This window comes from Podarcis raffonei, chromosome 13 (assembly GCF_027172205.1).
Source record: "Podarcis raffonei isolate rPodRaf1 chromosome 13, rPodRaf1.pri, whole genome shotgun sequence".
NCBI lineage: Eukaryota > Metazoa > Chordata > Lepidosauria > Squamata > Lacertidae > Podarcis > Podarcis raffonei.
The window spans coordinates 20844705-20856908 of NC_070614.1; the positions used below are offsets into that span (position 1 = coordinate 20844705).

Genomic DNA, 12204 nt, shown 5'->3' on the forward strand with positions numbered 1-12204 from the left:
CAGTGGCACCTCGGGTTACATATGTTTCAGGTTACATACGCTTCAGGTTACAGACTCCGCTAACCCAGAAATAGTACCTCGGGTTAAGAACTTTGCTTCAGGATGAGAACAGAAATTGTGCTCTGGCGGCGCGGCAGCAGCAGGAGGCCCCATTAGCTAAAGTGGTGCGTCAGTTTAAGAACAGTTTCAGGTTAAGAACCGACCTCCGGAACAAATTAAGTACTTAACCCGAGGTACCACTGTACTAATACAAAATTAAACTAAAGAAAATACATGTGCCCCCCTACGCTGCAAATAATAATAATAATACAATAACAATAATATTTTACTATTTATACCCCACTGGGCGGCTTCCAACAAAATATTAAAATACAGTCATGCATCAAACATTAAAAGCTTCCCTAAACAGGGCTGCCTTCAGGTGTCTTCTAAAAGTCTGCTAGTTGTTGTTCTCTTTGACATGTGGTGGGAGGGCGTTCCACAGGGCGGGTGCCACTACCGAGAAGGCCCTCTGCCTGGTTCTCTGTAACATAAACGCTACATACCCCCATGACTTCGCTCCACCACAACTCAACTTCCTTTAGCTCAAATTTAAATACTGTCATTGCATTCTTTGGACAATACATCTCTTATGGCCACTTCTAATTATTGTTCTCACTGATACTTTACATACTTAATCCATGCATATCAACATATTCTTTTTAGAGCAATCTTTTGTTCCATATACTCCTCCAAGCTCTTGTGTACACTTTAGGAATGGAGGCAGCCTACAGCTTTCCTTGAGCGCAAATGAGCATGAAATCTGCCAGCCGATGTGCATTTCAGCAACAAAGCAAAATAAAACAAAGCTTTCTGGGCTCTCCGCTGCAACATGATGTGGGATTTCCAGGCAGGGCAGCTCAGCCGTTCTTGCAGCCGGGGCAGGAGGCTTGCACCGGGGTGCAGCAGTTTCACCTGCAAATAGTTTTTTGAGACATTGCTGCCGCACGGGGCGGGGGGTGTTAGCCTCCCCCACACCGGTGGCATGGGTGGAATTTCCCCCTCGTGACCGGCGCTCCATAACTTGAAAGATAAGGGTTTATCTCGAGGTTTTAAAAATACCTCGAGTGGCAGTTGCTATTTGCTCCTGCTCCCGAAAAGCTTTGCTGAAGGGTTGGGCGGCAACTCTTGGCTCCGCATCAACACTTGTGGGCACATTTTTTTCCTGGCATGAAGTGGGGGCCAGGGGGGAGTCATTGGCATTCTACAGTTCCACAAAATGTCTGGGTCCTGCCCCTTGCAACTCCTCTCCTGCCACTTGCAAGGCCTGTACCAGTCAGGATTTGCAGCGGTTCGAACTAACTTTCCAGCCTAGGGCATCCTTTGCTGCTGCAGGGTTATTCAACAGGGCTGTTTAAACAAAAAAACATAAGAAATGGCTGCCAGATTTCCTGTTTTACAACAGCCTTTCTAGGGAGGCCGGTCTTGCTGATAGAAAAGCCCCTTCTGCTGCCTTGGCAGCTGGACCAACCGGAGAAACAGAGCTGTCCCCAGACCATGGTCTTGAGTGCAGAGCTCTAGGGTGATTGGTCCTTAATAGCTTTCTCTGCACTGGTATTGCTCAGTTGCTGCTGTTCTTGGAGTATGCCCCACAAGATGGAAGCGTAACGTGTCCCAGCAGCCCAGCCACCTGGGTTGTAGGACAGGGTGGCTTGTCCTGTAAATCGGGGGCGGGGGGCGGGGCTTGAATGCTGGGGGTCTGGCAAGCCACTTGTCTGCAAGCGCTTGCCCGAACTTAGTCAATTCTGCCACCGCCACTTCCTTTGCTTCTGTGCAGCCCCACCTTGAGGGCTGTTGATATCATAGGCCAGCAGTCCTTGCATGGCAAACCCCTTGAATAGCAGGAAACAGACAAGTGCAATGCTCACCATTAAGGATCGCCTCTCGCCATACAAACCGACCCAGACCCTTCGCTTGTCACCTGAGGCCCTTCTCTATGCCCCCCCATCCGAGAGAGGTTCGGAGGGTGGCAACAAGAGAACGGGCCTTTTCTGTGGTGGCTCCCCATCTATGGAATGTTCTCCCCAGAGAGGCTCACCTGGCACCATCATTACATGTCTTTAGGAGCCAGTCAAAAACATTCCTCTTTACCCAGGCCTATGGCTATTAAATACCGTATTTTTTGCTCCACAACACTCACTTTTTTCCTCCTAGAAAGTAAGGGGAAATGTCTGTGCATGTTATGGAGCGAATGCCTACAGATGGCGGGGGGATCTGCTGCAGTCGTGAGCAGAGGATCCATGGTTCCCCTTCCTTCCCTCCTCCGTGGCTCGCTTTGAAACAGCAAAGCAGGAGAAGAGCCGCTGACTGGGGAGGAGAGAGGGACAGAAAGCCTGCTTGCTTTAAAGGAGCAAAGCAGGAGAGGAGAGGAGCCGCTTACACGAGTGTAAGCGGCTCCTGTCCGGTTGGCTCCTTTAAAGCAAGCAGGCTCTCTGTCCCTCTCTCCTCCCCACTCAGCTGGCTAAATAGCAGCAAAGTTTTTCAGCGAGCCGGGGAGGAGGGAGAGAAAAAGAGCCTGCTTTCTTTAAAGGAGCAAAGTGGGAGAGGAGAGGAGCCTTCTCCTCTTATACCCCTCTTCTGCATTATTAGCAGCATCCTTCTCCACACACCCCACGCGTGCTCCTTGTCCCTTGAGTGCTTTTCCTTCCCTCCCCACTTAAAACGTGGTTACAAAGCACGGATCCACATGGATCCTCAGGATTTTTGCATTGGGCTACCCCAAACTCACCGTCAGATCACATGTCTGTGGCCACAGCATGAATCACAAAAATCATACATCCACTGTTTAATTTAGAATATTTTTTTCTTGTTTTCCTCCTCTAAAAACTATGTGCGTGTTATGGTCGGGAGCGAAAAATACGGTAGTCTATGTATGGCCTATGAAAGTGTGGGACTTATGATGATGACTATTTTATTATTAGGCTTTATATCAGTATGCTTTTTATTATGTTTTCATTACCGATGTTCTGTGATGTGATTTTAATGTTGTACCACCGCCCTGGGATCTTTTGATAAATTTATATAAATTTAATAAATAATAATAAATTTCCAGGCAGGTCACGGAGATTGAATGAGAGCTGCTGGGTGTCATAAAATGAATATAAGGCTTTTCCTTAGTCTTTGAATAATGTTCTGCCTATAGTAACTTAATTTCATTGTCACCTTTACTTGGAATCTATTAGGATTTTGCTTGTAGCATTTGGCTTATTTTTCTTAAGAGTTTGTTTTGTGTACATGCAGTGTTAAATTGCCCTGAGACTTTGTGACGTGATGGGCTACGGTTCCTAAATAAAGACCCAAGCATGGAAGCCTATAGGTTTGCTGGAAATGTTATTGCAGGGCTATGTGGGAAGTAGGGCTGGGCGATATCTGGCTTTCAACATTGTGATATATCACCAGCTAAACATCACAAAATACAGGTATTATTATTATTTATTGAATTCATATACTGTCTTATACCCGGAGGTCTCAAGGATATATCACGATGTCTGAAATAAGGATGGTGCCATGGAGAAGTGTTGGTTGCCTTTGCAGTTTTTCTCACGTTGTGATTTTTGCCGGCACCTGGTCTTGTGATTCTCTGCCCCCCCTGTATAAGGCAGGGGAGAGCTGAGCCACCAGAGTTAAGAGGTTGCAGGAATCGAGAGATGCCTTGGCGGGCTTCAGTTTTTCACACTTGGTGATTTTTGCATAGTACACACCCATCATGATTTGCAATACATTGCCAGGTCAAAAATTGTGAAACTGATAATCACGATATGGACTCCAAACCGGTTTTTGATTATATATCACCCAGCCCTAAAGGTAAGGGGACCCCTGACCATTAGGTCCAGTCGTGGCCGACTCTGAGGTTGTGGCACTCATCTCGCTTTATTGGCCAAGGGAGCCGGCGTACAGCTTCCGGGTCACGTGGCGAGCATGACTAAGCCGCTTCTGGCGAACCAGAGCAGCGCACGGAAACGCCATTTACCTTCCCGCTAGAGCGGTACCTATTTATCTACTTGCACTTTGACGTGCTTTCGAACTGCTAGGTTGGCAGCAGCAGGGACCGAGCAACGGGAGCTCACCCCGTCGCGGGGATTCGAACTGCCGACCTTCTGATCGGAAAGTCCTAGGCTCTGTGGTTTATATTCTCCCTCAAAAAGAAGTGGTATGGAGCTCCACTTGGACTTCACTGGCTGAAATGTGGATGAACACTCTTCTTGAGTTAAGGTTTTCCTCCTCTGGGAACACTTCTGGGATAATTTTCCTGAAAGCAACTTGTGTGGAACACAAGCTCTTTGTGAATTTTGGCTATCGTACTCTGCAAGGAAGACGTGAAGGCATAGAAAGTCGTTCGCAAATCTTTCTTGAAAGTTTTAGTTGGGCTTTTTCCATCCAGGCCTGTGCAATCCATGACATTTTATACCAACGCCGTTGTGTAGGAAAACGCCGGCCAAGCATTCTGCCCTGGATTCCAAATGCACTGAGAGCAGCAGCCAGAGTTTCCTAGGTAGCATGGCAATGTGGTTGTACTCTTAGTTCTTGTAGGAAAGTGATCTTTTTTCCATTTTCCAAAGTCCCACAAATTAACCCTTTGGCATGACGCTTCCTCCCTCCAATGGCGTGTTTTCAGAATGACTCTTGCAAAGTAGACTGCCGTGTTGGAACTCGCTTGGACTGGCTGTGCTCTGCTGAACGCTTTGCTCCCTTCTTTGCAGACTCCTGTGTCCTGGCACGAAGCAGAGGTGGGGAAAGCCGCTGCCCATAAGCGCTCGGCCTCGTGGAGTAGCGTGGATCACCGCAGAGAGGTGAGAGAGCTGCTTAGCAAGCCAAACAAAAAAGATGCTTCCCGCACAGCACAGTGCACAAAGGAAACTCAGCCACTGGCCTGCATTGAGCATCCCAGAAACCCAGAATTAGAGTCCTTCACAGATAATACAAATCGGCAGGTAGTTTTGTCAAATAAGGAACCTTCCCCACTAGGCTTTCCCAAGCTTTTGGTCTCCAGCTGCTGTTGGACTACAACTCCCATCATTCCTAGCTAGCAGGTCCAGCGGTCAGGGATGATGGGAATTGTAGTCCAAAAGCAGCTGGAGGCCCAAGTTTGGGAAACCATGGTTTACAGTAATAAACCAGTTGTTGCTGCTGTTGCTGAGTGCTGCTTGCGATCCCCATAAGCAGTGGCAGGGAGGAGGCACCACACTCAGCAAAAGCAGTAGCGGCTGCTGCGCATTGGTAGGGCATGAAGGCAGGGGACCCAACAGTAGGGGGAGCCAGAGCCAGCTGATTCTGCCTTTATTACCGTCCTCCTTGTTGAGTTCTATACGGAGGTGTAAGCTGACACCCTCTGTAATGATTGTAAGTAAGAAGGCAGGGAGTAGGGGCTGGCTGAGGACAGGCTGAGATGGGTGGGGCAGCGCCCCATTTGCCTTAAGAGGCAAGACTCTGCAGACAACGTCAGGCTAGTGGTCCATTAACTCAGCGTTGCTTACAGTGCCTAGCAGAAGCCTTGGAACTAGCTCAAAATAAAAAAGGAGATTATTATTTATTTTTTAAACAAGGTTTCATGCACCCAATGGATTTCACATAAGTATCTTTGAGGGCAAAATATAATAAACCTGGCAGTGTCTCTTCTCCAGTGAGGGAAATTAGAGGCCACCTAGAGAATAAGCTATGTTCCCAACTCCTTCTGTAGGTTCTCTCAAACAGTTCAAAGTGCTTGTTTCTTCCCGTGCAAAAGCTATATGGTAAAACACATTGGATGCATCGAGTTTCTCATATATACATACTTACATACACACATATATATACATATATATGTGTGTTTTTTCCCATGAATAGTGGTTATTAGGTGTTGCCTCTTCCTTTCGAAAGGATGCTCTTTGTGTTTGTGTGGGTGTTTTAAAAAAACTCACAGCAGAAACAGCCCCACAGATTTCAGAGGGAGCCCCCTGCAGAGCGAACAAGAGGCCTCCATTGCCCACAGGAAGCAGAGCAGCTGTTGTTGCTGCTGCTTCCCTGGCTTGTGTTTGCAAAAAACCAGGCCTAGCTGTGTGACTTCCAGTTGCTTAAAAGACAACACCTCAAAAAGGTGACACCTCCTTCCAGGAAAGACTGGTCCTATCAGAACGATCTGATAATTGGGCAGCAAGTTATCCCAGATGGCTGAGTTCCTTAGAGCATGGTGCTGAGAATGCCAAGGTCACAGGTTCGATTCCTGCATGGTGGGACAACTGCTTATTTTCCTACATTGAAGGGGTTTGAGCGAAAGGACCCTCGGGGTCCCTTCCAACTCTACGAATCCATGGCTGTAAGCCGGCACTGGAAGGGCGCCTTGCAGAAGTTGCCCCCTGTGCTTGTCATGCGTTGCGCGTGGGCAGAAGAAATTGTGAGGTCCTTTTCCCCTTCTAAATGCAGGTTGCCTTCTCATTCCCCAGATTGCCAAACTGAAGCAGCAGCTCCAGAGAACGAAACTCGGTGCCCGGAATAGCAAAGAGAGAGACCAGATCTCCCCCGTCCAGGGGGATCATAGTGTCTTCTCGCCAGCCAAGGTATGCACCGCATCCCTCTCCTTTGTTTGCCCCCATCCGGCCAGAGGAAAACAGGGTCCAGCTGTCGATGGACTGTTGGCAAGAGACAAGCTCGAGGCTATTTTTGGGAATGATTTTAACGTATTCAATTCTGCTGCTGCATTTGCAGGACGGGGGAGGGCAAAACCGTTCTCTTCAGCCCCACCCAAAACAATGCGAGGAATTTGGGGCACACACACACTTCCTACTGGCCTGTGCTGGCTGTTGTGTATGCGGAGGTCAAGAGCCTTGTTCCAAGCTCAAGTGATCGTGCTTGAGCTGCCCTTTGAACTAGGCATTCAAGGTTCATTTCTCAGGATCCAGGTCTCTCGGCATCCCTTGGACCAAAAAAAGGAGAGGGTTCAGTGTTTGAGAGACATGTGATTAGAAGGGTATTAGGAGGCAAGACTTAGGAGAGACCTTTGAGAGCGTATTGCCAGATGGGTCAGGAACTGGTTGCATGGACCAGTGCTCTCAGTCTGCATCATACCAGACCCGAGTGGTGGAACTGGCCCATTAGGTATGCACCGGTGCCCTTCCAGATGTTGTTGCCCCTGCCCACATGGCCCAGTCAATGCCTAGGCATCACGATGACCATGTACATACGCAATAGACAATCTTTATAGAATTCCTTCAAACCATAACAAGTACAGTGGTGCCTCGCAAGATGAAATTAATTCGTTCCGCAAGTTTTTTCTTCTTGCGAGTTTTTCGTCTTGCGAAGCACGGTTTCCCATAGGAATGCATTGAAAATCAATCAATGCGTTCCTATGGAAACCGCCTTCAGACCAGGTCCGGGGACAGTCTGTCCCCCGACCTCTTCTGAAGGCTGGGGGGGGGGCAAGGACTTCTCCGCTGTCCCGGGGCGATCTGAAAATGCTGGCGGGGGGCAGCGAACGCTGCGCTGCCGCCCGCCAGCATTTTAAAAGCCCCCGGACAGCGGAGAAGCCGCCCGCCAGCATTTTCAGATCGCCCAGGACAGCGGAGAAGTCTCCGCTGTCCGGGGGCTTTTAAAATGCTGGCGGGCGGCAGCGCAGCCTTCGCTGCCGCCCGCCAGCATTTTCAGATCGCCCGGGACAGCGGAGAAGTCTCCGCTGTCCCGGGAAGGCAGGCGGGGGGAGCAAAGACTTTTGCCCCCCGCCGGCCTTCAGAAGAGGTCCAGGACCTCTTCTGAAGGCCGGCGGTGGGCCAAAGTCTTTGCTCCCCCCCGCCTGCCTTCAAAAGCCATCGGGATAGCGGAGAAACGCGCTGCGCTTCTCCGCTATCCCGGGAAGGCAGGCGGGGGGGAGCAAAGACTTTTGCCCCCCGCCGGCCTTCAGAAGAGGTCCAGGACCTCTTCTGAAGGCCGGCGGAGATTTCCCTATGGGCTTTCTTCTTGCGAAGCAAGCCCATAGGGAAATTCGTTTTGCGAAGCACCTCCAAAACGGAAAACTCTTTCATCTTGCGAGTTTTTTGTTTTGCGAGGCATTCGTCTTGCGGGGCACCACTGTACAAAATGAAATCTGTAGTCTCAAAGTCTCTGAAAATCTTTAACTGAAGCGAGGTACCAGACTTTGTACGATGGAAGACAAGCTGTGAAGCTTTGTGTATTCAGCAAATATGATGTCCAACACTGAACAGTGATTCCGGATATTGACTACTGTTTCGTAGAATTCTTCGTCAGCGTGGTCCCCAACCCCTGACCTCTCAATATCCCTTGGGCAAACAAAGAGGAGAGCATTCGAAGCTCAGTATTAGGGAAGGACATGATTGGCTGTAGAGCAGTGGGTCTCAAACTTTCAGAATAAAAATGTGCTCGTGCCACAATCAATTTCTTTAGTGATAAGAAATACATTGGAAAATTAAAAGAAACAGCTAGCTGTGCTTGATTTTGGAAAGAAACCTATCCATATTCTGCAAATTAAGAATTTTTTTATACTGTACTATACTGAAATGTTTAAATGTTGCTTTGATTTTCCTTGAATCTTCCCATTCTCGCCACACCCTTAAAGAACCATTGCTGTAGAGAATACTTTCCTTGCAAAAAAGGTGTTGGTGGCTTGTTTTACCACATTGCTGGATGTCCTTGTTGCAGGTTTACCCGCCTGCACCCTTTCCAGCCCAGACTGTTGCACCGACCAGCCCCTGTTTGCACAACAGCCTTGACGGTCTCAATCAAGAACTGGAAGAAGTGTTTGTAAAAGAGCAAGGAGATGAGGAGCTCCTCAGGGTGAGTTACGGCTGGTTCCCAAAACTCTGCTGGGCAGAACACACCTTTGTGGCCCCTTTTGCCATCTTTTGCACCACTAGTTGAATACAAAGCTCCCATTCATGACATACCCTGAGCTGTACACTGAAATTCTCTGTACTGAAATTTCCAAACACTCATCTAGAAACAGTTATGGCTGTTTTAAAGTACAGATAGGGTGAACCTACAGCATCAGCAGCTAGCCACAGCCAGCCCCTTGTTCTCAATGAGGGCCACTGACTTTCTATGGTGATTTTATTTTTATTTTTAAAAGAAATCTCCAAATGCTTGAGGAATCCTACGGTTGTAACCTCATCTCCCGTGACTTAGAAACAGACCACACCTAAAGGTTCATAACACACTTTAAGCACATGTTTGATTTGGTTCTCTTGAACTCTGGGGCTGCATTGCATCCTTCCCTCGCTCCATAGCTGGCCTTTGAGTCACAGCAGATGTGCAACGTCTCCTCTGGAGGGCAAACTACAGCTGTCTATAGCGAAATGCCTGCACTGCTGCAGGAGAGGGTCTTGGGGGTTTTTTCCCTCCCAATAAATTCGTTGATCTTGCAGTAAAGGTAAAGTAAAGGGACCCCTGACCATTAGGTCCAGCCGTGACCGACTCTGGGGTTGCGGCGCTCATCTCGCTTTACTGGCTGTGGGAGCTTCCAGGTCATGCAGCCAGCATGACTAAGCCGCTTCTGACGAACCAGAGCAATGCACTGAAACGCCGTTTACCTTCCCGCCGGAGCGGTACCTATTTATCTACTTGCACTTTGATGTGCTTTCGAACAGCTAGGTTGGCAGGAACAGGGACCGAGCAACAGGAGCTCACCCCGTCGCAGGGATTCCAACCGCCAACCTTCTCATCGGCAAGTCCTAGGCTCTGTCCTAGGCGCCACCCGTGTCCCTCTTGCAGTAGCTGCCCTGAAATAAGAGCTGGGGTAAAAAGGCCCTAAGTGAACCAGTATTAATTTATGAAGTGTCTTCCTTCTAGATCCTGGATGTCCCCGATGGCCACAGAGCCCCAGCCCCACTGCCGAGAAGCACCAGAGAAGCCTTACTGCTGCGGGTGGAGCACAGCAGTAGCAGCTGCAGCAGCCTCTCTCTCTCTCCGTCCCCTTCAGCTGCCTTTGGGCGGTCCCCACACACGCCTGCCCAAGCAGCAACAGAGGAACTTTCCCCCAGTGTGCTGGATAAGCCGCCAGTGGAAGCTAAGGGAAAAGGTAAGCCAGAAGGGGGCTAGTAAGAGGCATGTTGGGAGCCTTAGAAAGTTGCACATTTTTAAAAGAGGTTTTTCCAGGCCTTGTTTGCCCCCCACCCTCTTGACCCCCACCCTCCACAGTACGAGAACTCAGCCTGGAAGCTGGAGGGGACAGCATAGGGTGCTCCCCAGGCATCACTATTTATCAAACAGTCATCCTGATTTGTTTGCAGGGAGGTCAGACGGCGTTGGTTATTGAATGAGCCTTCGCTCTGATTGGTTTGTGTAGATGACGTTGCATCAAAGCAAGTCTCCCCACAATTTTCCAGACGCTTAACTGCAAAAAGTCCGATCTTTTGGGGAAGTGGGTTTTTGTTGTTGCTGTTTTTGGCGCAAGGCCCTCCCAATCCTGAAGGAGCGTCTCCACCCCCATCGTTCAGCCCAGACACAGGTCCAGCTCCGAGGGTTTTCTGGCAGTTCCCTCCCTGCAAGATGTGAGGTTACAGGGAACCAGGCAGAGGTAGTGGCCCCTGCCCTGCGGAACGCCCTCCCGACAGATGTCAAGGAAATAAACAACTATCTGACTTTTAGAAGACACCTAAAGGCAGCCCTATTTAGGGAAGTTTTTAATGTTTGATGTTTTATTGTGTTTTTAATATTCTGTTGGGAGCCGCCCAGAGTGGCTGGGGAAACCCAGCCAGATGGGTGGGGTATAAATAATAATAATAATAATAATAATAATAATAATAATAATAATATAATTATTATTAATTGGCTTCAGTTGCACAACCTAAATTTACTGGTATGTGATTGAATCCTGCCAGAAAACTGATAGCACATCAATGCCCATAGACTCGCCTTGGAATTGTGGGGGAGGGTAACCAAAAGCAAGCAATGGAGCATGAACCTCATTTTACTGACTTGCCCTACATCGCTAACTCAAAGCAATTAGACCCTAAAATAAAGAGATCCAGCCTGCTCTTCCTTTTCCATGGATCATCAGTGTCCACAAACCAGTTGAAGGGAAGAGTACGAATATTAGGGATCGCAAACAGTGTGATGTGCCTATACAAGGTCACAGTCTAATTGGTTTGAACTTCTTTCCAAATCTGACCCTGCTCATTCAGGATTTCACATCTTTTATCCCTAAATAATTGCCGTTCTAATTATTTGGGCATTTAGAATCCTCCTGACTGTAACGTGTATCAAACCAATTTTCTCAAGTCTTATATGAAGATAAATGGTGAAAATCCCACCATACGTCCGCCATATGATTTCTCCTTTACATATGGACCTGGCTGCTAGTTTTGTAACCTTTTCTTTTTTTATGGCAGCAAGGGCAGGGAAAAGCCCACTGTATTATGTGATGCTTTGTGGAGCCCAGTGAAGGGGGAAAGGATGGAGGGAGGACTTGTAAATATTGGAGGCGTTTCTGGGAGTGCCCCCTGAATGTGTAAGAAGGAAAACCAGGAATGTGTGGTGAAGGGAGAAGTTGGAAACAGGAAGCTGAGTGTACAGAAGACGCAACAAGAATAGCTTTAAAATCAATGACCTGGATGGGACATTATGCAAACGATTCTTCCAGATTTAGATGCATTACAGCATTACTGGTTCTGCATTTGTCTCTGTCACATTTAAGCCTTTCTCTTTTTCTTTCCCACTTCCGCCAGAAAACGGCAGCACTTCTCCAGTCCTTGCTTTTGCCCTGTCTCCTCGTCCCAACCACACCTATGTGTTCAAGCGGGAACCTCCGGAGGGTTGTGAGAAAATCCGGGCTTTTGAGGAAGCTGCGTAAGTGAGAAGGGTACTTGCCTCTAGGGACACAGCAGGCCAAGATACTGTAGCCTTATACAATGCAGTCCACCTCCTCCAAGATCAGCCCTGGGAAACTTCTGGCCAAATTAGGGGGTCCAAATTTAGCCCCTGAGGCTGCTTCCCCCAAAATACACACCCATGCACCTGATGTCATATGTGTGGGACAAATGAAATAAAGTGTACCCCTGATTGGCACTAACCGCAAGCCCTACTTGCCAAGAACAATCAGCTGACTGGCCGTGACAGCAAACTCTGCCCAAAGTTGAGCTTTCTATAAGAGCCTGTTGGCTGAAAGGTTAAACAGCAAATGGTGCAGGGAGGAATGCTTTTCCTAGTGTCATGGTGATGTCAAGTGATTGATTTGTGAGTGGC

At 48.4% G+C, this 12204-nt stretch overlaps 1 protein-coding gene across 2 annotated transcripts in view; it reads left to right on the plus strand.

The window, feature by feature from the left end:
- Nucleotides 1-12204, plus strand: part of FAM117A (family with sequence similarity 117 member A) — a 40992-nt gene that overhangs the window by 26745 nt on the left and 2043 nt on the right. For both annotated transcript variants that reach the window (XM_053363173.1, XM_053363174.1), the window contains exons 3-7: nucleotides 4740-4829; nucleotides 6459-6572; nucleotides 8665-8799; nucleotides 9811-10039; nucleotides 11688-11808. In XM_053363173.1, coding sequence (XP_053219148.1) covers nucleotides 4740-4829; nucleotides 6459-6572; nucleotides 8665-8799; nucleotides 9811-10039; nucleotides 11688-11808 — 689 coding nt within the window. The remainder of the gene's footprint in view (nucleotides 1-4739; nucleotides 4830-6458; nucleotides 6573-8664; nucleotides 8800-9810; nucleotides 10040-11687; nucleotides 11809-12204) is intronic.